Source organism: Saccopteryx bilineata, chromosome X (assembly GCF_036850765.1).
Source record: "Saccopteryx bilineata isolate mSacBil1 chromosome X, mSacBil1_pri_phased_curated, whole genome shotgun sequence".
Lineage (NCBI taxonomy): Eukaryota > Metazoa > Chordata > Mammalia > Chiroptera > Emballonuridae > Saccopteryx > Saccopteryx bilineata.
The window spans coordinates 7805830-7833818 of NC_089502.1; the positions used below are offsets into that span (position 1 = coordinate 7805830).

General features: G+C 41.3%; 3 protein-coding genes and 1 pseudogene across 5 annotated transcripts in view; 1 reads left to right on the plus strand and 3 right to left on the minus strand.

Annotated features, from left to right (window-relative positions):
* The window catches only part of LOC136317349 (zinc finger protein 75A-like), a 52919-nt gene extending 52126 nt beyond the window's left edge, over nucleotides 1-793 (minus strand). Inside the window, 1 exon segment of the mRNA XM_066249992.1 lies at nucleotides 693-793. Coding sequence (XP_066106089.1) covers nucleotides 693-793 — 101 coding nt within the window.
* LOC136316972 (integrator complex subunit 6-like) overlaps nucleotides 1-27989 on the minus strand; it is a 482266-nt gene that overhangs the window by 283533 nt on the left and 170744 nt on the right. The window lies entirely within an intron of this gene.
* Nucleotides 792-10662, plus strand: LOC136317350 (zinc finger protein 75D-like). The gene is given in 4 exon segments (XM_066249993.1): nucleotides 792-823; nucleotides 9950-10182; nucleotides 10185-10438; nucleotides 10441-10662. Coding segments are annotated over 4 exon segments (741 nt in total).
* On the minus strand, nucleotides 13855-22997 carry LOC136317352 (zinc finger protein 449-like; annotated as a pseudogene).

Below are 27989 nucleotides of genomic sequence, written 5' to 3' on the forward strand. Positions count from 1 at the left end.
AGTTGTTCCAGAGGCTCCTTAGACTATCCTCTTTTTTCCTTTTTGCTATTCTGATTTGGTGTGTTTGTTTGTTTGTTTCCTTATATTCCAAATTTCTGATTTGATTCTTGTCTTCATTTACTGTTGATTCAATAATTTGAATAAACAAATTATTCTTCTTTGTTTCGGTTAGTGTATCCTTCATTTCTGACTTGTCCTTTTCTATGCCATCGAGGTTCTAAGTTCATTGACCATCCTTATTACCAGTGTTTTTGAACTCTGCATCTAGTAGATTGCTTGTCTCCATTTTGTAGAGTTCTTTTTCTAGAGTTTTGTTCTGTTTTTTTTCATTTGGTACATGATTGTCTACTCATTTTTGCAGCTTCCTTGTGTTTGCTTCTATGTGTTAGGTAGAGCTGCTACTTCTTCCAGGCTTGGTAGGGTGGCCTAATGTAGTCAGTGTTCTGTAGGGTCCTGTGGCACAGCCTTCCTGATCACCCAAGCTGGGCACTCGATGTGCTTCCTCCCCCAAGTGGGCTGTGTACATACCCTCCTCTTGTAGCTGAGCCTTGATTGCTGTTGGCACATCAGTGGGAGGAATTTACCCCCAGGCTGATCAGCTGCAAGGACTGGTTGTGACCACCGACCACTGACCTCTGACTACCATGGAGGATCAACTGTTCATGGACCCACCCCCACAGGGCAAGACTTACTTTAGTGGGGATCTGGTGCCCACTGAGTTCAACCTTTGAGTGTGTTGCTTGTTGAAGTAGTTGGATGGTAGTGCTTCGACATGGTCTAAAGCTATCGACATGGTGTGCTGGCTCTGGGGCCTCCTGGATGTGTAGGTCATAATTAGCTGCTGCCTGTGTTCTGCCTGGGACCACCTGGCATGAGTTCCGTGACTTGCAGGCGGCTGCTACTTGCTCTAGGCTGGAGGTGCCCAGGTGAGGCCAAACTGTGTACCAAGACCGGCTGTTGCTAGTGCCAGGCCTGGGGCCACTTAGTGAGAGTATAGGGCACATTGAGTACAGATGTTGCTTGTTTGAGAGATTTTAGGAAAGTGTAAAGCATGAGCCAAGACAGGCCATTGGTTTGGAAAAACCACTGCAAATAGCTTGGGTATTTCCTGGAAAGTTGGGTAGAGTGGGGTCTCAGGGAATCACCAGGGTGAGGCAAACAGTGTGAGCCAGGTTGCTCGAGACTCATATATAGGGCTCACCTGCAGGCTCTGTGGGGGAGGGCTCATCAAAGGAAAAATGGCCTCTGCCAGCACTTCTGTCTGGGAGAAAGTGGCCTACCCTGTGACCCAGGTCTCAATTTCCTCCCTGTATGTCTCTGGTGCCTTTTAAGCTGCTACCCCAGTGCTATAGCTCAGAGGTGTAAGTCTGAGTAAGTCTGTGGGTGGGCCCTTTAAGAGGAACTGCCTGGGACTCCAGAAGGCTTCCATCTCCCTCAGCCTAAATTCCCACAGGTTTATGCTGCTGTAAGTTATGGGGACTTCTTTTTCTGACACTGAAACCCTGAAAGGGGAACCTGGAGTGAGGCTGGGACCCTTTGCTCATCAGAGGAGACCACTACAGCTGAGATACCCTCCCTACTTGTATCTGCTGCGCATGGGTGAGACCAGCTCTCTGCATATCCACCCCTCCTGCTAGTCTTTACGTGGCTTCTCTTTAATTACCTACTTGTAGCACTTCCGTTTATCCAAATTTCAGATGGTTCTGAATGATGGTGGTCCCGTAGTCTGTCAGTTTGATGTGCTTGTAGGACAAGGCGAGTACGTTTACTTATGCCTCCATCTTGCCCAGAAGTCACATTTATTTATTTATTTATTTATTTATTTATTTATTTATTTATTGTCTTACCTTATTGCAGTAGACAAAACATCCAGGACTATGTTGAGAAAGAGTGATGAGAGTACACATCCTTGACTTGTTTCCCATTTTCATGAAAACACTAAGTCTTTCAACATTACCTGTGATACTAGTACAGGGTTTGTTGTTGACGGTCTTTATCAAGTCTATATAATTCTTAAGTTTCTTAGTGTTTTTTATCACAAGTGGATGTGAGACTTGTCAAATAATTTACTGTGTCAGTTGATAGGATTGTGATCTTTCAAAGCTTATTGATATGGTGGGTTGTGTTGGTCGATTTCAAATGTAGAACCAGCTAGCATACCTGCAATAAATCCTACTTGATCATGGTATGTAATTTTTACATATTATGTAATTCTTACATATTGTTACATTTCAGTTTACCTATGTCTTGCTGAGGAACTTTGCATTTAAGTTCATGGGAGGTGTTAGTCTGTAGTTTTCATTTTTAGTGTACTATCTTTGTATGATTTTGCTATCAGGGTACTGCTGGCCCTATGGGTTGGGTAGTATTTCCTCTTCTCTTTTCTGAAAGAGATTGCATACAATTGGTGGAAATTCTTTAAATATTTGGTAGAATCTTCCAGTAACACCTTATGGACCTGGAGATTTTTTTTTTTCTGGAAGCTTTTTAATGATGAGTTCAATTTCTCTAATGGTAATATTGCTATTCAGAATATGTATCTCATATTGGTTGAATTCTCATAGTTTGTAGTTTTTGAGGAATTGGTCCATTTCTACCTAAATTTAAATTTATGAACATAAAGTTGTTTATAGTACTTCCTTATAATCTTTGTAATATTTGCTGAATGTGTAGTCATATACCCAATTTCCTTCCTGATATTGGTGATTTGTGTCTTCTTTTATTTTTGTCGGTTGTGATAGAGGCTTATCAATTTATTTATATTTAAGTACAAGCATTTGTTTGTGATTTCTGCTCTGATATTTACTTGCTTTCTTCAGTTTGCTTTGGATTTTTTTTTTTTTTAGTTCCTTGGTGTAGAAACCTTAGATTATTGATTTCAGACCCTTCCCCTTTTCTATTGTAAACATTTTCGTCTATACATTTTCCTGTGAGCACTTCTTTAGCTTTGTGGCACATATTTTGATATATTGTAATTTCATTTTCATTCATCCATGTATTTTTAAATTTTCTTTGAGACTTTCTCTTTAAACCATGGATTATTTTGAAGTATAGTTTAATTTTGTTTTATTTTTGTTTTTGATTTTTGTTTCTTTTTACATTCTCATCTGATTTCATTTTTGTCAGATTGCATTTTTCTCACTCATGTTGTGATTTTTATAAGTTCTTAGTCTGATGGGTGACTTTTATTATTATTATGCCTTGATTATTTTGCACATTATATTAGGAAAGTCTGGATAATATTTAAATATTTTAACTCAATGGGAAGTCACCGTGCTTTATTTTAGCACATAGGGTCCTTCCTACTTTTGTGGGGTATGCTTCTGGTGACAGCTTAATTTTCAGAGAGCTTTTGCTATTTCCTTGGTTTATGTGGTACTGCTAGGGCACCCATGTGTCCCTGCAGGTGCTCCCTGAGGGTAAGAAAGGTATTTCTCCTAGGCTCGAGTGTCTCTCAGTGGGAACGGGGAGTCTCAGACCAACAGAGATAAACAGGCTTCCTGGGTCATGCCACTTGTGCCTAGGTACCTCTTGCTAGTCCTGCCTGCCCACTTGGTGTCTTCTAATGGGTTCTAAATGTGTCATAAGGTTTCCCATTCAGACTGGGGAAAGAATAAGCCTATCCAGGAAGCCTTCTGTTGCTAGGTTGACACTTAGAAAACATTAGATCTGGGAGAGCTCCAAGATGGCAGCGGAGTAGGCAGACGCACAGACGCCCAGCTCTCAACACCAAACTGGAATACAAATCAATTTAGGAAAAATCAGCATGAAAAACCAACACTGAACTGCAAGAACAGCTCTCAAAAACCAAGGAGCAAAGAGGAAGCCACAATAATCCTGGTAAGGAGTGCCTGAATCTCCTCTGCTTACAGGAACGGATGGGCGGGAGGGGGAGGCTGAGAGCCCAGAGAGGATTTCACAGAGGAAAAAGAGCAGAAACTACTGCTCACAGCCACTTACCTGGCGACCAGGGAGCAAGGTGGGTTGAAAAGACCAGCTTATCTCCCAAGTGGAAAGGACAGGGAGAGGGACAGACTGTGAGGGGCTAAGGTATGCAAGAAACGAAATAAAAAAGCTGACTCATTCGTGCTGGAGGAGGCCATAGCTGGGGGAGGGACTGAACCTTTCACAAAACAGAGCTGAAGTGCTTCCGGATCAGAGATCTCCGGACATCTATCCAGCTCCAATCAGTGCAACAAGACACAGCTGAAAACAAGAAGTGGGGAGGAGGGGCAGTAACTCAGGTCTCCATGGAGATCTGAGATACACCTCCCCCTACTGAAGCTGAGAAAAAACCCTGCCCCCAGTGAGATTAGTTGGTGGAAGAGACCTTCAGCATCTCAGGTTACACCCACAGCATTCCTGGTTACAGTTTCAAGGAAGCCCCCTGCTGAGAACAGTTAACAAGACTATCACCTGTTAAGAAAACAAACAAATCAACACTTCAAAGCTGCCCAAATTCAAAAGTGGATTACAAATAATAGCTCATACCAACCCAAGAAGACCTAGAAATAACACAACTGAAAACTGGAGGCAGACAACACCAAGCCTAGACTCAAACAACTCTACAAATAAAACACCATTATGAGAAGACAAAGGAGTGCAACCCAAATGAAACCACAAGAGACACCTTTGAGAGATGAGCTGAGTGATATGGAAATAATCAAACTTCCAGATGCGGAGTTCAAAATAATGATTGTAAAGATGCTTAGAAGTCTTAGAACAACAATGGAGGGGCAGTTTGAAAACCTAAATAAAGAAATAGCAAGTATAAAAAAAAACCAGTCGGAGATGACAAATACAATATCAGAAATAAAGACCACAATGGAAGGAATTAAAAACAGGATAGATAGAGCAGAGGATCGAATCAGCGAGTTAGAGGACAACTGGAATGAAGGCATGAAAGCAGAGAAGAAAAGAGAAAAGAGACTCAAAAAGTCTGAGGAAACTCTTAGAGAGCTCTGTGACAACATGAAGAGAAATAACATCCGCATCATAGGGGTTCCTGAAGAAGAAGAAAAGGAACAAGGAATAGAGATGTTGTTCAATCATATCATAGCTGAAAATTTCCCTAAATTAATGCAAGAGAAACTCTCACAAGTCCAAGAAGCACAGAGGACTCCATTAAAGAGAAACCCAAAGAAACCTACACCAAGACACATCATAATTAAAATACCAAAGCTAAGCGATAAAGAGAAAATATTAAAAGCTGCAAGAGAAAAAAAAGTTATCACCTACAAAGGAGCCCCCATAAGGATGACATCCGACTTCTCAACAGAAACACTTGAGGCCAGAAGGGAATGGCAAGAAATATTCAAAGTAATGCAGAACAAGAACCTACAACCAAGACTACTTTATCCAGCAAGGCTATCGTTTAAAATCGAAGGAGAAATAAAAAGCTTCCCAGACAAAAAACAACTCAAGGAATTCATTACAACCAAACCAATGCTGCAGGAAATGTTAAGGGGCCTGTTGTAAACAGATCAAAGTGGGAAAAGAATATAGCAAGAAAAGGAATACACCTTTAAAGAAGAAAATGGCAATAAACAACTACATATCAATAATAACCTTAAATGTAAATGGATTAAATGATCCAATCAAAAGACATAGGGTAGCCATGGATAAGAAAACGGGACCCATACATATGTTGTCTACAAGAGACACACCTTAGAACAAAAGACACACTTAGATTGAAGGTAAAAGGATGGAAAAAAACATTTCATGCAAACGGAAATGAAAAAAAAGCTGGGGTAGCAATACTTATATCAGACAAATTGGACTTTAAAACAAAGGATATAGTAAGAGATAAAGAAGGCCACTACATAATGATAAAGGGAGTAATCCAATAGGAAGATATAACTATTATAAATATCTATGCACCTAATATAGGAACATCCAAATATATAAAACTGACTTTGATGGATTTAAAGGGCGAGATCAACAGCAATACTATACTAGTAGTGGATTTCAATACCCCACTAACATCACTAGATGGATCCTCAAGAAAGAAAATTAACAAAGAAACAGCAGACTTATTGGAAACACTAGATCAACTCGATTTAATAGATATCTTCAGAACCTTTCACCCTAAAGCAGCAGAATACACATTCTTTTCAAGTGCTCATGGTACATTCTCTAGGATAGACCACATGTTAGGGCACAAAAGTACTCTCAACAAATTTAAGAAGACTGAAATCATATCAAGCACTTTCTCCGATCACAACGGCATGAAACTAGAAATGAATCACAGCAGAAAAGCTCAAAAATTCTCAAACACATGGAAACTAAATAGCAGGGTGTTAAATAATGAATGGAGTAAGAATGAGATCAAAGAGGAAATAAAATTCCTAGAAACGAATGACAATGAGCATACAACAACTCAAAATTTATGGGACACAGCAAAAGCAGTGCTGAGAGGGAAGTTCATAGCACTACAGGCACACTTTCAGAAGCGAGAAAAAGCTCAAATAAACAACTTAACCCTGCATCTAAAAGAATTAGAAAAAGAACAGCAAGTAAAGCCCAAATGTAGTAGAAGGAAGGAAATAATAAAGATCAGAGCACAAATAAATGACATAGAGGCTAAAGAAACAATACAGAGGATCAATGAAACTAGGAGCTGGTTCTTTGAAAAGGTAAACAAGATTGATGAACCTTTAAGTAGACTCACCAAGAAAAAGAGAGAGAGGACTCAAATAAATAAAATTAGAAATGAGAGAGGAGAAATAACAACTGACACAACAGAAATACAAAATATTGTAAGAAAATACTATGAAGAACTGTATGCCAAAAAACTAGACAACCTAGATGAAATGGACAAATTCCTTGAAACATACAATCTTCCAAAAATCAATCTGGAAGAATCAGAAAACCTAAACAGACCAATTACAACAAATGAGATCGAAACAGTTATCAAAAAACTCCCAACAAAGAAAAGTCCGGGGCCCGATGGCTTCACAACGGAATTCTACCAAATATTCAAAGAAGAACTAACTCCTATCCTTCTCAAACTATTTCAAAAAATTCAAGAGGAAGGAAGACTTCCAAGCTCCTTTTATGAGGCGAGCATAATTCTGATTCCAAAACCAGGCAAAGACAACACAAAGAAAGAAAATTATAGGCCAATATCTCTGATGAATATAGATGCTAAAATCCTCAACAAAATATTAGCAAACCGGATCCAACAATATATGGAAAAAATCATACACCATGATCAAGTGGGATTTATTCTGGGGAGGCAAGGCTGGTACAATATTCGTAAATCAATCAATGTGATTCATCACATAAACAAAAAGAAGGAGAAAAACCATATGATAATTTCAATAGATGCAGAAAAAGCATTTGATAAAATCCAGCACCCATTCATGATCAAAACTCTCAGCAAAGTGGGAATACAGGGAACATACCTCAACATGATAAAAGCCATCTATGAGAAACCCACAGCCAACATCATACTCAATGGGAAAAAATTAAAAGCAATACCCTTAAGATCAGGAACAAGGCAGGGGTGCCCCCTTTCACCACTCTTATTCAACATAGTCCTGGAAGTCCTAGCCACAGCAATTAGACAAGAAGAAGAAATAAAAGGCATTCAAGTTGGAAAAGAAGAAGTAAAACTATCATTATTTGCAGATGATATGATATTGTATATAGAAAACCCTAAAGTCTCAGTCAAAAAACTACTGGACCTGATAAATGAATTCAGCAAAGTGGCAGGATATAAAATCAATACTCAGAAATCAGAAGCATTTTTATACACCAACAATGAACAGTCAGAAAGAGAAATTAAGGAAACAATCCCCTTCACAATTGCAACCAAAAAAATAAAGTACCTAGGAGTAAACTTAACCAAGGAGACTAAAGACTTGTACTCGGAAAATTACAAAGCATTGATAAAAGAAATCAAGGAAGATACAAACAAGTGGAAGCATATACCATGCTCATGGTTAGGAAGAATAAACATCATTAAAATGTCTATATTACCCAAAGCAATCTATAAATTCAATGCAATACCAATTAAAATACCAATGACATACTTCAAAGATATAGAACAAATATTCCAAAAATTTATATGGAACCAAAAGAGGACACGAATAGCCTCAGCAATCTTAAAAAAGAAGAATAAAGTGGGAGGTATCACACTTCCTGATATCAAGTTATACTACAAGGCCGTTGTACTCAAAACAGCCTGGTACTGGCATAAGAACAGGCATATAGATCAATGGAACAGAAAAGAGAGCCCAGAAATAAACCCACAGCTCTATGGACAACTGATATTTGACAAAGGAGGTAAGGAAATACAATGGAGTAAAGACAGCCTCTTTAACAAATGGTATTGGGAAAACTGGACAGCTACCTGCAAAAAAATGAAACTAGAACACCAGCTTACACCACTCACAAAAATAAACTCAAAATAAAAATAAAAGACTTAAATGTAAGCCGTGAAACCATAAGCATCTTAGAAGAAAACATAGGCAGTAAGCTCTCTGACATCTCTCGGGGCAATATATTTGCTGATTTATCTCCACAGGGAAGTGAAATAAAAGACAGGATAAACAAATGGGACTATATCAAATTAAAAAGCTTTTGCACAGCTAAAGACAATAAGAACAGAATAAAAAGACAAACTACACAATGGGAGAACATATTTGACAATACGTCTGAAAAGGGGTTCATAACCAAAATTTATAAAGAACTTGTAAAACTCAACACCAGGAAGACAAACAACCCAATCCAAAAATGGGCAAAAGAGATGAATAGACACTTCTCCAAAGAGGACATACAGATGGCCAATAGGCATATGAAAAAATGCTCAACATCACTAATCATTAGAGAAATGCAAATTAAAACCACAATGAGATATCACCTCACACCAGTCAGAATGGCGCTTATCAACAAAACAACACAGAATAAGTGCTGGCGAGGATGTGGAGAAAAGGGAACCCTCCTACACTGTAGGTGGGAATGCAGACTGGTGCAGCCACTGTGGAAAACAGTATGGAGATTCCTCAACAAACTGAAAATCGAACTGCCTTTTGACCCAGCTATCCCACTTTTAGGAATATACCCCAAGGACACCATAGAACGGCTCGAAAAGGAGAAATGTACCCGCATGTTTGTGGCAGCATTGTTCACAATAGCGAAGATCTGGAAACAGCCCAAGTGTCCATCAGAGGACGAGTGGATTAAAAAGCTTTGGTACATATATACTATGGAATACTACTCAGCCATAAGAAATGATGACATCGGATCATTTACAATAACATGGATGGACCTTGACAACATTATACGGAGTGAAATAAGTAAATCAGAAAAAAAACTAAGATGAATCCATACATAGAGGGGACATAAAAATGAGACTCAGAGACATGAACAAGAATGTGATGGCAACAGGGGCGGGGGGTTGGGGGAGGGGGGGGTGAAGAGGGAGAGAGGGGTTAGGGGAGGGGAGGGGCACAGAGAAAACCAGATAGAGGGTGACAGAAGACAATTTGACTTTGGGGGAGGGGTATACAGCACGGTCAAATGTCAAAATAATGTAGAGATGTTTTCTCTCAATATATGTACCCTGATTTATCAATGTCACTGCATTAAATTTAAAAAAAAAAACATTAGATCTGGGTTGCCTTCTTCTGTTGGGTGTGAGGGTGTAAGACATCTTGCTATGTTATTCTCCTAATTCTGGGGTCACAAACTATTTTCCATTCTTTTTACCACTTTTTAAAATTCTCTGTTTTGCCTTGCATTCTTTAATGGGTTTTAGGGGGGGAGGGCTAGCAGGGAGACTCAGGGAGAAATGGACCCATGCATTTTTGTTGTGATTGGACCAAAAATCACTTGTTCCTGTATTTTAAAAGCAGTCATAATTGAATTCTTGTTGTTGTTGTTCCATTCCTAGTTTTCTTGTTCTGGGATACAGATGGCTGATTCTTCTGTTTTTTCCAACAAGGTCAAAGCTCAAAAGTGACACTGGAAATGACCCACCTATATCTACTTCTACATTAGAAATACAAGCATCAGGATGCAAAATATTAAGAAAGGCCAGAGTGACAGTTGCCCAGAAAAAAACAGGCAAAGAAAATCATGGTGGTACACACAGGGTACAGAAACAGCCTCAAGCTTTTCTAGGGAAGAAGAGAAAGAAACATTCAACTTGTAAACAAGAGCTTCCAAAACGTATGGATTTTCAGGGAAAAGCCATGCAGGACAGAAACCTTTTAAATGTCAGGAATGTGAGAAAGGCTTCAGAGTCAGCTCTGACCTTATTAAGCATCAGAGAATTCACATTGAAGAGAAACCCTATAAATGTCAACAATGTGATAAGAGGTTTAGATGGACTTCAGATCTAAATAAGCACCTAATGGCACACCAAGGAATAAAACCATATAGATGCTCATGGTGTGGGAAAAGCTTCAGTCATAACACAAACCTACACACACATGTCACGTAAGAATTCAGAAAGGAGAGAAGCCCTTTAAATGTCATGAATGTGGAAAAAGATTCATTCAGAACTCACACCTTATTAAACACCAAAGAACCCACACAGGTGAGCAGCCTTATTCCTGTAGCATGTGCAGGAGAAACTTCAGCAGGTCGTCAAGCCTTCTTAGTCACCAGAAGCTCCATAGGAGAAGGGAATCACATCTAGGATCTCCAGTCTGAAGAAAGTCACCATATGGAGCTTGACCCTGGAAGTGATGAAATAATACAAAAGTATGAGGCACCTAATGACAAGGTTCTGTCATCAATAGAGAATTGGATGGGGGATACGTGCCATGCTTTACATAAAGGAATCTGAACTGTCTCTTATTCAGCATTGTATCTTCAGTGCCAAGCAGGAGAAAGATACATGATGGGTATTTTATAAATAAAAAAATGAAAATACAGCCAGAAGATATCACACTGCCTGACTTCAAATTATAACATAGAGCCACGATAATCAAAACAGCATGGTATTGGCAGAAAAACACACACATAGGCCAATGGAAAAGAATTGAGATCCCAGAAATAAAACCACATTTATATGGACAAATCATCTTCGGCAAAGGAGTCAAAAACACACAATGGAGAAGAGAAAGCCTCTTCAATAAGTGGTGCTCGGAAAATTGGAAAGCCACATGCAAAAGAATGAAACTTGACTACACTTTGTCCCCCTGCACAAAAATTAATTCAGAATGGAACAAAGACCTAAATATAAGATCCAAAACAATAAATTACATTGAAGAAAACATAGGTACTAAGCTCATGGACCTTGGCCATAGAGAACATTTGTGAATTTGACCCCAAAGGCAAGGGAAGTAAAGGCAAAAATAAATGAATGGGACTATGTCAAACTAAAAAGCTTATGCCCAGCAAAGGAAACTGACAACAAAACAGATAGGCAGCCAACTAAGTGGGAGATGATATTTGCAAGCAGCAGCTCCGATAAGGGTGTGATATTCAAAATATATAAAGAACTCGTAAAGCTCAGCCACAAACAAGCAAACAATCCAATTAAAAAAAGGGGAGAGTACCTGAACAGACACTTCTTCTAAGAAGACATACAAATGGCCAACAGATATATGAAAAGATGTTCCTCTTCTCTAGTTATTCGAGAAATGCAAATCAAAACTACAATGAAATGCCACCTCACAAGACAGGTAATAACAAGTGTTGGGAAGGCTGTGGTGAAAAAGGAGCCCTCATTCACTACTTGCGGGAATGCAAATTAGTACAACCATTATGGAAGAAAGTATGGTGGTTCCTCAAAAAAATTAAGAATAGAATAGCCATATGACCCAGCAGTCCCTCTACTGGGTATCTATGCCCCAAAACTTGAAAACATTGGTACGTAAAGACACAGGCACCACCATGTTCATCGCAGCATTAATCACAGTGGCCAAGACATGGAAACAACCAAAGTGTCCCACGATAGAAGATTGCTTATAGAAGATGTTTTCTGTATATATATAAAATGTAATACTTCTCAGCCATTAGCAATGATGACATAGTGACATTTATGATAACATGCATGGACCTTGAGAACATTATAATGAGTGAAATAAGTGAATCCGAAAAAGCTAAGAACTGTATGATTTCACACATAGGTGGGATATAAAACTGAGAGTCATGGACATAGATAAAACTGAAGCGGTTACCAGGGGGAAGGGGTGTGGGGAAGGGGGGAAGGAGACACAAATATAAAGTGACAGAAAATGATCTGACTTTTGGTGATGGGTATACAACATAATCAACAGTTCCATGCTCTAGAATTCTTACCTGAAACCTATGTACTCTTATTGATCAATGTTACCCTCTTAAAGTTAATTTTCTAAATAAAAATTTAAAATTAAAAATAAATAAATAAATAGGTAAACAAACAAATAAATAAATAAGTAAAAAAAAGTTTTCTTGAATCTTACACCTCATACCGTTTGTAAAAGAAATCAACTCCAGGTGAAATGTGTCACAATGTTTAAGGGAAAATAATACAACTTTTAAGTCAAAACATAGAAAATATGTTTATGATCTTGGTGTAGACAAAAATTTTCTTCACCACCAGGATTCAAACAGCATGAATAATAAAGGGGAAATGATCAATTCAACCATGTATCTCCTGGGAAATTCTCTTCATCAAGGGACACCATTAAGTGAGTGAAACCGCAAGCCAAGGCGTGGGAAAACATATGTGTCGTACAATTTCGAAGTATTTAGAGAGGTGAGTAGCTATAATCCAATGGCACAACCATTCCTTTCCTAGGGTGTTCCCTACAGTGGAACCCTTAGTCTGTATGGTCGGAGAACCTAAGTCTTCAAGGAAATGTAAATACACTTCAAAGCAGAACAAGAATGAACCATGTTACTTAACAAACTTTGCATTATAACCAAAAGTTGGCAGGAAATTATCAACAATGTCTGACTCTTAGGGAAGAACAGAAATAAAATGAAAACTGCAATAACGAACACTTGCAACATCACACATAAGAACATTGCATAAGATGTGTGGGAGGTGACCAAAGCTAGACTTAAAGTTAAGTTTGTGGCCTTCAACGCTTTCATCATTTCACAGAACAAAGAATGAAAATACAGTATTTACTGGAAGTCCACTGCAGGTAGGGTTTTGACATTTATATAATCCACTCACACTCTTGCTAGTACTTGTGAGGTGGGCACTGTTCTCTGCCCTGCACAGAACCTTAGGATTGGACATTTTCCCTTGCCCCTATCTTTTGGAAGTGCTCCCCATTTCAAAAACGAACTGTGTTCAAGGCTCAGATGATGTATAAACACAGCAGTGGGTGCACAAGAGATTCTGACACATGGTGGAAGAGAGAGTCAAGGGAAGTGCTCGTTGGCACCATCAGGGAAGCATCTGCATGTTTCTCCAATTACTAGTCAGTGGCAATCCAACAAGAACAGCGTATCTATGTCCATGTGAGTAAAACAGTGCACAGATACAGGTCAACTGGGCACGTACCCGTCTACAGGAATGTTGACCCTAGGTGCCAAAGGAATGCCGACCTTGATACGCTCCTTACTTACACCTATGCTGTGGTTGGCTTGGGACAAAGACACTTTCATCATAAGGATTAAACAAAACTTGCCTAAACAGAAAGAAATATCACGTCTAGGACAGTAGCAAGAGTTAGTGAATACTCTAGAATGTGTATGACGCAGAAGATGCATTTTAAGCATCGCAAAACAGAAAGCTGTTCTTATAAATAAGCCTGAACACTGTTCTTCCAAGATAGCCTACTGCAGGTTAAAGCTCTGATATAGGAGTGTCAGTTTGTGAAAGAGCTGTTTCCCTCAACAAATTCTCAAAGCATTCTTCCCTAAAGTGAGTAGCTTGGTGCATATGATAGTGTGCTATCTTTAAGAAGCTTGTAGAACAATGGCTTCTCCCCTAGGATGGTTTCTTAAATGAAAAGCAAGGCTTGATTTCTGTCTATAGCTTTTCCCACACTGCTCACACACAAACGGTCTCTCTGCAGTGTGTGCCATGTGGTGCACATGAAGGTCTCTTTTTCGACTAAATCTCTTCCCACAACTGTGACATTTATGGGGTTTTACAGTTGTGTGGCTTTTTTGGTGTTGCATAAAATATTTTCTAACACAAAACTGCAACCTACAGTCAGGGCAAGTGTACACTCCTTGAGGAGAAGAGGTTTCCTGGTGTTCCATGAGTTTCGATGCCCGAGTGAATCGCTTCTCACACGCACTGCACTTATAGGGTGCCTCCCTTGAATGAACTCGGAGGTGCCGTTGTAGGTTGGACTTACGAAGGAATCTTTTCCCACATTCAAGGCACTCATGAGGGAGCTCTCCTGAATGAATTCTTAGGTGCCCTTTAAGTACCTTCTTGGAAACAAAACATTTCCCACACTGAATACATCGGTGTGCTTGCTTTTGGACACTGTTTTGCTCAAGGGCACTGGAGCTGAGGGGTTGTTCCTTGTTGGATCTCTGAGCTCTGTCTCCTGGAAAGGGGTTCCAGTCATCGACAGGCAATGCGTGGTCTCCGGGTAGCTGCTCTGTGTGATTTTCCAGTTGAGTTTTTGGCTCTTCAGAGTCTTCTGGTGAACTGGGACCAAGAAGTGCATTTCTGTCTAAAGAAAGAGAAAATAGGTTGACCAGGTAGTGGTGCAGCAGATAGAGTGTTGGCCTGGGATGCTGAGGATCCAGGTTCAAAGCCCTGAGGTCGCCGGTCTGAGCAAGGGCTCATCCGGCTTGGGTGCAGGCTCACGAGCTTGAGCACAGGGTCGCCAGCTTGAGTGGGGGATCACAGACATGACCCCATGGTCACTGGATTGAACCCAAAGGCTTGAAGCCCAAGGCCCCTGGCTTGAGCCCAAGGTCGCTGGCTTGAGCATGGGGTCACTCTCTCTGCTTTAGCCCCCTGGTCAAGGCACATATGTGAAAGCAATCAATGAACAACTGGACTGCTGCAACAAAGAATTGATGCTTCTCATCTCTCTCCCTTCCTGTCTGCCTGTCCCTCTCTCTGTCTCTCTCTGTCTCTCTCTCTGTCTCTCTCTCTGTTTCTATCAGTAAAATACAAACAAACAAAAACCCAGAAAATGGTTATATACTTTCCAGTTTTTCTCTGATTTGACATTTTTCTTTTCTCCCAATATCAAAATCAGGAACGTGGGTAGGAATTGCAAGTGTCACCATGTCCCAAGGGGAATGAAGAGACAGACTGAGGTTTCTAGTCAATAGCTAGTGGGAAGATGGAAATAATTCCAAGTGTATATCCCAAATCTCTTTATCCTGGGAGTCAGGACAAATTTTACTTTCATTTCTTCCCAAACATTTCGCGAACCCTCACCTACCTATCTTGAAGTCAAGCAATTCCAAGAGTTGTTGCACTTCCTTGCAATCCTGTAGGTCTCTCTCCGAGGTCGCTGCAGGGTCAGGCTCTGATTGTGGGTGTCCTGGCCATAAGGAGAGATTGGAGGAAGGATAGTTTGAATCCACACCGGATTTTTCAGAGTCCAGGTCTCTTTCTTGGACACGTGGCCTCTCAATATCTGCCTACTACCCTTCTCAGCAGTGCTTCTCCAGGAGCCTCTGACAAGTTGTGTGTGTGTGTCTGTTTGTGTAGCGCGCGCGCTTTCAAGATAAGAAGAAAGCCAAATGGCAGGGCAGAGGGGAGATCCTATTGTGCTCAGTTCAAAGCTATTCTCCTCCAATTTACAGAAGGGAAGTGAATCAATACTGGTGCAAAATCAATGCACTGAAAGAATTCCACATCTGTTTTGAGAATGGAATTATGTAGGTGAGGGCCAGAACACGAACTCAACCTTCCTAAAGTGTTGGCAGATTAAAGCTGAGAAACACTGTTTTATTGACTGCCAAGTGAAGAAAATGAGAGGCCAAAGTGGTGGTTAGGAGAATGGTTACTGGAATAATTTTTTAAAGAGATATTCAAATTAAAATGGCAACTGAGGTAGGTCGGCAATGGGCAACAAATAATCTGTCTGTTTGTTTCAGCTGAAGTCTAGAAGTAGAGTCTCTTGAAGCAAACCGAAATAATCACCAAACAATGTTTCTCGGTGTCTATGTAAGGACAACCAGGAGAAGTTTCTAAACTCGCTGTCCCCTTGTGTTCTACCACGCCTCTCCTCAGTGAAGGCCACAGTGGCTCGGTCCTCTTTCCAACCCCCACCTCAGTTCTGGCCAAGTTGACGGGTCTGCAATCAAGTGTGAGTTGGAAGTGGCTCATTTCAGAATGAAATACAGGGCAATGCTTAAATATCAGAATTAGTAAACAGGACATTAGCAAGTTGGTTTGACTAATGTTAATCCGAAAGAAAATTGAGCTTTTAGAACATATACTGAGAAGCATAGGAAGTCGACTAAAATACCATATATTTCAAATGAAGGGATTCAAAAGACAACTCTTCATTTTGGTTATGCTTCCACTTCAAAGGTAAGGTTGGGATGAGAGCGTATAAGCCCTGGGTCAAATAAAACTGGATGTCATGAGTCAAAGGATAGTTGCAATCAAGCAAAAGTGCGAGCAATGTGAAAGGTCATGGCGGGGGGGGGGTGGGTGGAGCGGACAGCAGCACAGCCTTAGGGTGGCAGAAACCTGAAGGCGGAGAATTTCCCCATAAGAGAGACATGAAAACAAGTTCAGAATGGCAGGATATGTTCATATGGCAGTTCCCATCTGATACATAAAGCATGGACTTGAAACTCTTCAGGCTGTAGATTCATCGCAAAGTCACCACGAAAGCAACCCAGACACGTGCCCCTTGGGTGAAAGTAGGGAGCTAAAGATGTGACTAGTCAAGGACTGAAGCAGCCCCGGAAGCAGAATCTAGCACCCATGAGAACAAGGCCAGGAGTATCATCGTCAGTCCAGCTGCCCCCTTTTTGTGCAGCACCAAACCGAAAGAGACTGAGAACTGTCCCCTTGCTTCCTCAGCCCGGCACAGTACTCCTTGGTGCCAGTGCCAACTTTCAAAGAAGCTGGCCCAATCTGGAGCACCTTGCTGGATGTCAACCTCATGTACTTCTTCACTGTGCACCAAGCCTACCGCCACCCACCTCTCTCCTGTGTGACATTCTGATTTTTTTTTTTTTGGCTCAGGTGCACTCAGCCTCCACTTTCTGGACTCTCAAGGGTCTGCTCCTGCCACTACCCTGAGCTTGTATTCCCCAGCTTAAGCTCACAGCCCGCGTCAGCTAAGGCCGCTAACCATCCTCCTCTGACCCATCTCCCACCCTTCGGACTTCAGTTGCCACCCTCTAGTCACCCATTCCATAAAATGCTACCACAAATGCGGCATGAACTGGACAATGATTAAAAGGATTTTCACAGCCCTCCATCTGTATGCCAATAAAGGGAGAACAGCCCTGGTGCTCATCACAAAGCACAGCTGTGAGTGGAGGCAAGCAGACACTCGCACTCACATGCTGTAGTGGGAGGGTAAATTGGTGCAATAATTTTGCAGCACCATTCGTCCATATCTATTCAAGTTTTAAATGCATAGGCTCCCTAACCAATCGTTCCTAACCTAGAAATCTGTCCTGCTGGCACATGCACACAGAAGGATGCTCACTGTGTGTTTTATAGCTTGGCTCCACGATATTTTGGCCGACACTGAACATCAGTCAGTCAGAAGTCATGTCTCTATGCCACCTTCTGTGGACATGGCTCTTTTCTTTACCTTTAAACGCCACAGAGAGGACCCGAGAGGTTGTGCTGGAAACGAGCCTAAGGGTATGGACGAGCCTTCTTTGTATTGGGCTCTAGTCTGCTCATTTCTTCACTCCCACTGGGACTTCCTTACTCAAAAGCTTGCATGCTGCAAACTCAAATTCTCACACATCCAAGCATTCAAATATCAGCTCCCAGAAGCAGATTTTTAACCACTTAGAGCCGGCCTCCTTTGCATAGCCCAGAAACTATCACCCCCACATCTGCTAGGCACTGAAAAGGTGGAGCCTTGTGTTATATGACCCCAAGCTGCTGCTGCCCATTGGCATTCTCTGACCTGGAGACTCCCAGTGTGCTTGCTAATGGGCTACAATCCTCACCTAGACAGGCAAGCCCCCTCTCGAGCCCTTACTCCCTGTGGAGTTCCCTGGTCCTCCTCCCCTTCCAGCCCCTGACTTCCTCCACAGGCACACCTGACAGAGTTGCCCAGCAAAGTTTGTGCGTGCTCCTGCCACCTACCTGCTGGTCATATCTCTCTCCTAGCTCTGCCTGCAGACCCCTTGGGCCCTCTACAAGTGGTAAAGAGGATGAGACTTTGGTGACCAGGAAGTAGACATAGAGACCTCCCAGTCCGGAAGACAAAGCATATTATATCACTTTAAACAGTGTTGAGAAAGGAGTAGGTTCCTCTCCTCCTAACAGATATACTTCACTTGTTACATCATTCTCTCTCTCCCTTGTTGAACATACCGGACGTTCCTGTGCTTTAGAGACTCAAGTACGCAAATCAAGAGCAACAGTGCTGCTCTCTGCACCCAGCACTGCTGCTAAGAGGAGCAAATCCGCACATGTGATGGGAACTCATGCAGAATGATTCATAATTCAACACGACTGGCAAGGTTCTGCCACTTGTTGCAGGCATACACACAGAAACACAGGTTTGTAAAAGCTTGTTAACAGATAAGAGATGCAGGCAAAATAAAGACTGGAGTATAAACGACAATATTCTATATAGTTTGGTTTTGACCTTAATGGTTATATATCTCTCCTTTTGGGTGTTTCCTCCTGGTCACTGCTATTGCAAACGAGACTGAGCCCGTATCTTCTATATGCCCAGCACTTGCTAGAGCAAGGTTCAAGATTTGGTACCAGACAAACAGAATGAATACAGAAAGGGAGACAAATTCAGGACCAAATAACCACACTGTGACATTATGAGATGAACTGTGTAAGGATGGGTAGCATTGCACATATAAATAACATGTGGTCGTACAGTTGTGCTTGGAATGGACCAAACCATCCTTTCCAAAAAGACAGTGTAGTCTCACATGTATCCTTCCTCATTGTCTGCCAGACACCCCGAGAAGAGAGATAGCACTCGGAATGGAAACCGCAAGAGAGGGGTAAAACCACAGGGAAGCACTAGAGCTGGAATTTTCTATTGGCTTCAAGAGCAAATGGGTTCCAAGTGTCCTGGATATCCATTCTCACGCACCTAGTCAGGACACGGGAAAAGCAAGGAACCCAGGCAGGGTACCTAAAAGTTCACAAGATTTTTGAATTCATATACGACAATCTTTTCTAACATGGTATCTCCCAGGGCCTGGCCGGAGAACCCCTGTGGGTTTCTCCTTCTGTACAGTTTTGGAAAGAGTCCCTGACCACCTTTGAGACTTCCACGAACTTCTATGAACCTTTCTTACCCTGGAATTTCTCTCCTGGGACTAACTCCTGTGCTGTCTGGGGCAGTGGTCCTGAAACCATAGTATGCACAGCTCTCACCTGGAGAGCTTGTGAAAATGAACCCCAGCCCGTGTGATCCTGATAGGAGAAGCTGCTTGCTATACTTGCAGAAACACTGCTCTAGCTTTTTAGGGATAAGATATATATTCATTTTATTTAGTAATCAATTAAATCCTCTTAAAGGATCTGAAGCGAGTACATTAATAAGGTATCATGTTTGAATGTGGCTCTTAAGCCATAAGAGCAACCGAGGCCCTTGGGACTCACACTGCCACAGATGTCATTGACAAAAACTTGCTGGGGGAAATTCATCTTTATTCGTACTACCAAAATTCCCATCGATTTCCTGTGCAACATTCTCGGCCGATGCCTCTTTCATGAGCAGGCTCATTAGCTTAAGGGATGTTGAATCTTGTTCAATCTAATGTGTTCAATCTAATTTCCTCCTCCTAGTCTTTAACAGAGTGGGTCCATTTTCATCGGATATTTGGTGTTTCTAAACAACCTCAACCCTGGAGAGCTTCCTGAGCTCCAAAAACAGAAATCAAGGACAGGAAAATAAAACCCGTGTCCTTACCAGGGTCCAGAAGGGGCTGGCCTTCCCCAGGCAGCACCGTAGCTCAGCTCCTGCAACCCTGCCTGTGGGATCCACGCCTCTGCCACTGGGGACTCGGAGACAGGTCCCACTGCTTGGGAGAGGGGGTACCTCCACGTGGATGTTTGGTGGTATGTCTGCCATTTCAACTGCTGCCAGGTCATCCAAAAGCATGTCTGGGGTAAAGATCTGGAGGAAATGCCAGAGCCCATCACTCTAAAGCAGGGGTCCGCAAACTACGGCCCGCGGCCCCTGAGGCCATTTATCCGGCCCCCGCTGAACTTCCGGAAGGGGCACCTCTTTCATTGGTGGTCAATGAAAGGAGCACATTGACCATCTCATTAGCCAAAAGCAGGCCCATAGTTCCCATTGAAATACTGGTCAGTTTTCTTGATTTAAATTTACTTGTTTTTTATTTTAAATATTGTATTTGTTCCCGTTTTGTTTTTTTACTTTAAAATAAGATATGTGCAGTGTGCATAGGGATTTGTTCATAGTTTTTTTTATAGTCCCGGCCCTCCAACGGTCTGAGGACAGTGAAACTGGCCCCCTGTGCAAAAAGTTTGGGGAACCCCTGCTCTAAAGTCTAGATCAGCTGTGCCCAGTAGCAATAAAATGCAAGCCACCAAAGTCATTTTAAATTTTCCAGCAGTCATATAGAAGAAATAGGTAAAGTCAATCTTAACAATATCCATTATTTAACAACATATATCTAAATAGCATAATTTCATAATGTAAGCAGCATTCAAAAATTATTAATGAGCTATGTCATCTACCTCATTGTTCACCTAAGTCTTCTGAGTGCTGTATGCATTTATCCTCGCAGCCTACCCAATCTGGGCCAGCCACACTTCTAGTGCTCCAGAGGCCACACTTGGCTGGGTGCCTGTCATACTGACAATGCAGGATAAGACCACACGAAGAAAAAAAAAATCTCATGCATAAGCCAAACAAAGAGACACAGAAGGGAAGGGAAACCATAAAGGCATTCCATCTTGGAGGCAGGAAACTTGGGAACAGAGTCCTGTCCGTACAGGCTAACTACCGAATCCCATCAACACACAAGACTGCAGCGCCCCTCATGCCCCACTAGAAACACTTCCTCCCTTCTCCAAAGATGACGGCCTGTGCTCAGCTATCGCAAGCCTCCAACAGGTTTTCCTCGGGGGTTCTGAGCAGAGGGCCAGGCCACCGCCCCTAGGAGGTGTTTAGAATACAGTGGCAGGTGGTGGCTATCACAATTGAGTGGGCAGAGATGGGAGTATAGATAATGCACAGTGCAGAACTCCAGGTCCCTACCAGCTTTGGACTGTCCCCCTCAAATACCCACATAGGTCAGTGGTCGGCAAACTGTGGCTCACGAGCTCTTTGGCCCCTTGAGTGTGGCTCTTCCACAAATACCAACGTGCAAGCTGCTACCTCAATAAGGAATGTACCTACCTATATAGATTAAGTTTAAAGAACTTGGCTCTCAAAAGAAATTTCAATCGTTGTTCTGTTGATATTTGGCTCTGTTGACTAATGAGTTTGCCGACCACTGACATAGGTAAAAAGAACCAATCGACACCCTCTTCATTGTTCGTCATATAATCTCAAAACGTTATTGCACACCTTAGCATGACTCAACTTTTCTAGGCAAGCACTGCTTTGGAAATGAAAGTCATGGTGAGGATGTAAAGTACAGTATAGGGAATATGGTCAATACTGTAATAACTATGTATGGTGCCCAGTGGGTACTGGGGTTATCGGGGGGACCCTTCGTAAACTCTATGACTGTCTAACCACTATGCTGTGTGCCTAGAGCTAATAAAAGTAATACTGAATGTAAGGTGTAAATTTTAAAAAAAAGTGTTCTTACTTTTTCTTTCTTTCTTTTCTTTTCAAAAGAAAGACTATACTACTAATTGTTCAGGTTCACCCAAGATTCTTTTGCCACTCTGGAAAATCACATGACCAGCAGTAACACTGCTCATAGTGTTTGGAGCTCTGCTGGACCTGAATTACTGCCTGTAGCCTCACAGGAGTCTGAGTAGAGAGGCAAGCGTCTTGACAACTTCGATAAGGTCTTCTGAAGCCACTCAAGCCAGGAACATGTGCACGCTGAAATGCTTTTTGGTTTCTAGTCAACTCTGTTCCTTTTATTTAAATTCCTCCGAGACTCTACTTGACTCAAAGTTGGCCTACTTCGTTTGCAAAGAGCCAGACAGTAAATATTTTACGCGTTGTGTGCCACATTCAGGATGCGATTTACTCTCCTTCTTCCTCTTTGGTTTTCTAACAATGCTTTAACAGGTCCAAACCATGACTAGCATCACATATAAAATGGGCTGCAAGCCAGAATTTGGTCCTGCAGACACTAGAGCGTAATATTGGTGTTTCTGATGAGTGCTTGTAGGTAGGTTCTATTATCTACGAATTTCATCTAGGTACATTTACTGGGACATTAGAAAATACTTGTTACAGAAGGGGGATTGAGTCTGAGGAGGTTGAAAACCACTGACCCACATGTTTTCTCCACTGGAAGAGAGAGATGAAAAGAAGTGTGGTGAAATCGTGGGGCTGAAAGAAAGACACGGGGGCAAATGTCCGATCCAATCCCACCTGTCCCTGGTACCCTTTAGTCTAATTACCCAGATCCCTGACTCTTTTCTCACCTGTGGCTCTGGTAGCTCAAATTCAGTCCTGTAAGCCTTCTAATAGTGACACTGCTCTTTCTGTAGTCTCTGGGCGTTGTTCTGTCACCCAGGTCTCTAGCTCCCGGGGCAGAATTGTTAGGAATTGCTCCAACACTAGAAGCTCCAGGATTTGTTCCTTAGATCGCAGCTTTGGCTTCAGCCACTGATAGCAAAGCTCCCGGAGTTTGTTGAAAACTTCATGAGGCCCAGCTGCTTCTTTGAAACGAACCTGCCTGAAGCGCTGACGGAAGACTTCCGAGTCAGTATCACACTCTGGAAACGTTGAGCCCAGATTCAAGGCGGCCTGCATTGCACAACGGAAGACAGTATCCATTGCCCCCTTCCAGCAGTGTACAAGGTTCCTGGCAGCTGAAGTCTCAGATTCCAATTTGTCTCTTTGTGTACTTCTTGCGGGAGACACCTACAGCAGAGGACAAGGCAAGTGAGAAAGGAGAAACAGCAGTGGGTTACCAGAGGTCATCCTTATCTCCATTAACTGCTTGCTTTCCAGCAAAGCCCTAAAGTAGCAGCTTGTCATCGTTTGGATGGTTTTTAGGATCTGATGAAAATGTTAAAGAGAATTCTTCAAGAAGAAGAAAGAAAGAAAAAGAGAATCATCATTATAAAGAATAAAATAGCAATAAATGCATACCTATCACCTATCATTTGTAAATGAAAATGGTTTAAATGCACCCATAAAATGACATTAAGGTAGCTGAATCAGTAAAAAAGCAAGTCCAGTATATATTCTGTCTACAAGAGACCCACCACAGAAGAAAAGAAACTCACAGACTGACAGTAAAGAGATGGCAAAAGGTATTTCATGCAAATAGAATTTTTTAAAAAGACCTGAGGCAGCAATACTTATATCTTAAAATAATACACTTTTTAAAACGAAGACTATATAGTAGAGATAATAAAGACACTACATAATGATAAAAGGGTCAACGGATAGGCCTTCCAGACAGAAAATCAACAAAGAAACAGTGGCCTTAAATGACACACTGGGCCCTGGCCGGTTTGCTCAGCGGTAGAGCGTCGGCCTGGCGTGCGGGGACCCGGGTTCGATTCCCGGCCAGGGCACATAGGAGAAGCGCCCATTTGCTTCTCCACCCCCCTCCCCTCCTTCCTCTCTGTCTCTCTCTTCCCCTCCCGCAGCCAAGGCTCCATTGGAGGCAAGATGGCCCAGCAAAGATGGCCCGGGCGCTGGGGATGGCTCCTTAGCCTCTGCCCAGGCGCTCGAGTGGCTCTGGTCACGGCAGAGCAACGCCCCGGAAGGGCAGAGCATCGCCACCTGGTGGGCAGAGCATTGCCCCTGGTGGGCGTGCTGGTGGATCCCGGCCGGGCGCATGCGGGAGTCTGTCTGACTGTCTCTCCCCGTTTCCAGCTTCAAGAAAAATACAAAAAAAAAAATGACACACTGGATCAGATAGAATTTAATTGGCATTACCAGGTCATTTTACCCCAAAGCAGGACTATACTTCCTTTTCAAGTGCACATGGAAGGTTTTCTGGGGTAGACCACATGTTAGGAAACTCTACAAGTTTCAGTAGATTAAAGGAGTTTGAAATAATATCAAGCATCTCCTCTGACCCACAATGGTGTGAAACTAGAAATCATTACAAGGAAATAAAACAAAACAGAAAAACACACTAATAGAGGCTGAATTACATGTTTCTGAACAATAAACTGGTTAACAATGAGATCAGGAAGAAATCAAAAGATACCTTGAGGGCAAATGAAAATGGGAATAAAACAAACCCAAAATCTGTTTGAACACAGCCGAAAGCAGTCCTAAGATGGATTCATAGCTTTAATACGCCTACTCAAGAAACAGAAAAATTTCAAAATATCTGATCTTTCCCCTAAAGGAAGTAGTGAAAAGAACCAGCAACCAAAGCCCAAGGTGAATAAAAGAAGGAAAATGATAAGGAACAGAACAGAAATAATGAAAGAGTCTAAAAAAAACAATACAGGAGGTCAATGAAACCAACACCTGGTTCCTGAAAAAGATAAACAAGATTGACAAACCTTTAATCAGACTCAGCAAAAACACAAAGAGAGATGACCCAAATAAATATCAGAAATGATATCAGAGGAGAAGTAAAAACTGAAACCACAGAAACACAAAAGATTATAAGAGAATATTATGAACAACTACGTCCAACAAATTGGATAATCTAGAAGAATGGATAAATTCCTAGAAACATAGTTTTCTACCACTGAATTGAGGAGAACAGGAAATTTTGAAGAGAAGGATTATAACTAATGAAACTGAAACAGTATCAAAAAACTTCCAACAAACCAAAAGGCCTGGACCAGATTAAGTCCACTGGTAATTTACCAAACATTCAAAGGAAAACAAGCACCATTCCATAAACTTCAAGATGAGGGAAGACTCCCACGCACATTTACAAGGCCAGCAATTATCTTCATTCCAAAACCAGATAAAGACACCGAGCAAAGAAAGAAAAATTATGGGCCAACATCCCTGTTGAACATGCTGCAAAAATCCTCAACAAAGTATTAGCAAATAGAATCCTGCGATACGTTAAAAAAGCTCTCTCTCTCTCTCTAACACACAACACACACATACACACACACAAAAGAAAAAAAAAATAAGCTCACACACCATGATCAGATAGGATTTATTCCTGGGATGCAAGGTACAATATCCTCACTCATTAAACATGACAGACCACATAAACATAAAGTATTAAAAATCAATGATTACAGCAGCAGATGCAGAAAAGCTTGACAAAATCCAGCACCCATTTACGATAAAACAAAACAAAATCTCAGTAAAGTGAGAAAAGAAGGAAGATACCTCAACATCATGAAGGTCTATATGAAAAACCCACATCTAACATCATACTCAAATGGGGAAAATAAAATCATTTCCCTTAAGATCAGGAACAAGACAGGGGATACCCACTTTCCCCACTCTTATTCAACACAGTACTGGAAATCTGAGCCACTGCAATCAGAAAGGAGAAGAAATAAAAGGCACCCAAATTGGAAAGGGGGGAAGTAAAACTGTCATAATACTGTACATAGAGCACCCTAGAGCATCCACCAAAATATACATATTAGAACTGATAAATGAATTCAGTAAAGCAGGATACAAAATAAACACCAAGAAACTGGTTGCATTTTTATACACCAATAATTAACTAACAGAAAGGGAAACTAACAATCCCATTTACAATGGCACCAAACAAAATACCTAGGAATAAATTTGAGGAATAAAGTAAAAGACTTATACTCGGAAAATGATAAGACACTGAAGGAAGAAATAGAAAGAAATTAAAGAAGACACAAATAAATGGAAACACATATGGTACTCATGGATAAGAAGAATTGGCATCTTTAAAATGTCCATACTACTCGAAGCATTATGGATTCAATACAATTCCTATCGAAATACCAATTGTGCATTTCACAGAACTGGAACAAATAATACAGAAATGTATCTGCAACCACAAAATCCCCAAACAATGCAGTAATTTGGGGGCAAATGTAGGAATATGCTGTGAAGACTTGCAGAGTTAGGGTAAACAATCAGAGACAGAGGCATCCTAGGGCAAAAGCCCGGAGCGGACGAGAGTCCAGGGGCCTCTCTGATCCCGTACTGCAAACGCAAAACAGCGGGATAGGATTTAGCAACAGATATAGTTTAGCCTCTGGGAACAGAGATTAAAAGTCAGCATGTTCCTTGTCCTTTACTTCACCCCCTGAAAACTTCTGGTGTCCACTTCCTTGAGTTATTTGTACTGGCTAATAAATATCTGAGCAAGGCTGTGGACCGGGCTTCAGTCCTTGGATCTGCTGCCTCCCCTGGGCCCCGCGGAGCATGTCATCCGGCCTCCGAGTAGTTCATTGTCCCCGCGGCAGAAAGAAAGAACCAAGTTGGAGGTCTCACGTCACTTGACATCAAACTATACTACCAAGCTAAGTAATCAGATCAGCATGGGACCAGCATAAAAACACACACAGAGATCAATGGAACATAATAGCCCAGAAATAAACCCACACCTATATGGTCAGTTACCAGTTGACAAAGGAGGCAAGAACATGCAATGAGGTTAAGGCAGTCTATTCGATAACGGTACTGGGGAATCTGGACAGATGCATGCGGAAAATGAAATTACACCACCTTCTAACACCATAGACAAGAATAAACTCTACGTGGATTCAAGACTTAAATTAAGACTCGAAACCACAAAACTCCTACAAGAAAATATAGGCAATAAAATCTTGGGCATTTCTCTTAGCAGTATTTGTTTCTGATATATTTTCTCGGACAAGGGAAACCAAAATAATAGTAGTAATAATAAACAATAATAATAAGCAAATGAGATTCAATCAAACCAAAAAGTTTTTTCATGGTGAAGAAAGCTATAAACAAACCAAAACGACCATCTACTGAATGGGGAAAGATATTCCCCCGTGATATATCCGATAAGGGGTTCATATCCAAACTCTGTTTAAAAACTCCTAAGAGTCCAGACAGATGGCCAAAAGACATAGGAACAATTGCTCAGTGTCACTAATCACCTGAGAAACACAAAAGAAAACCTCAAGGAGATATCACCTCACACCTGTCAGGATGGCTCTCGGGACGGAAAACAGTAAATACACTATATAGATAATGTATTATAGATTTGTAAACATGAAACGTATAGAATTTTATTAGCCAATGTCGCCCCAATAAATTAAATAAAAATTAAAAGAAAACAGTCTGGAGGTTTCTCAAGAAAATCAAAGATGGTACCATAGCCTTATGACCCAGCATTTCCACTTCTGGGTATATATTCGAAGAAACCCAAAACACTAATTTGAAAGATTATATGCACCCCTATGTCCACTGCAGCATTATTTACAACAACCAAAATACAGAAGCAACACCAGTGCCCATTAATAGAAGAGTGGATAAAAAAGTGTTGCTATCTATCTATACAATGGAATATTACCCGACCGTAAAAACGAACAAAAACTTACCATTTGTGACAGCATAGTTGGACATAAAGGTTATTATGCTAAGTGAAATAAGTCAGAGAAAGACAAATACCATATGATTTCACTCATGTGTGGAAACTAAAGAACAGTATAAACAAACAAACAAAACACAAAGAGACTCATAGATGCTGAGAACAGACTAACATTTACCAGAAGGAAGGCAGGCTGCGAGACTGGGTGAAAATTGGGAATGGATTGAGAAGTCCAGATTGGTAATTACAAAATAATCACAGGGATGTAGAGTACAGCATAAAAAAATAATCAACAATACTTTAATAACTGTGTATGGTGCTAAGTGGGGTACTGG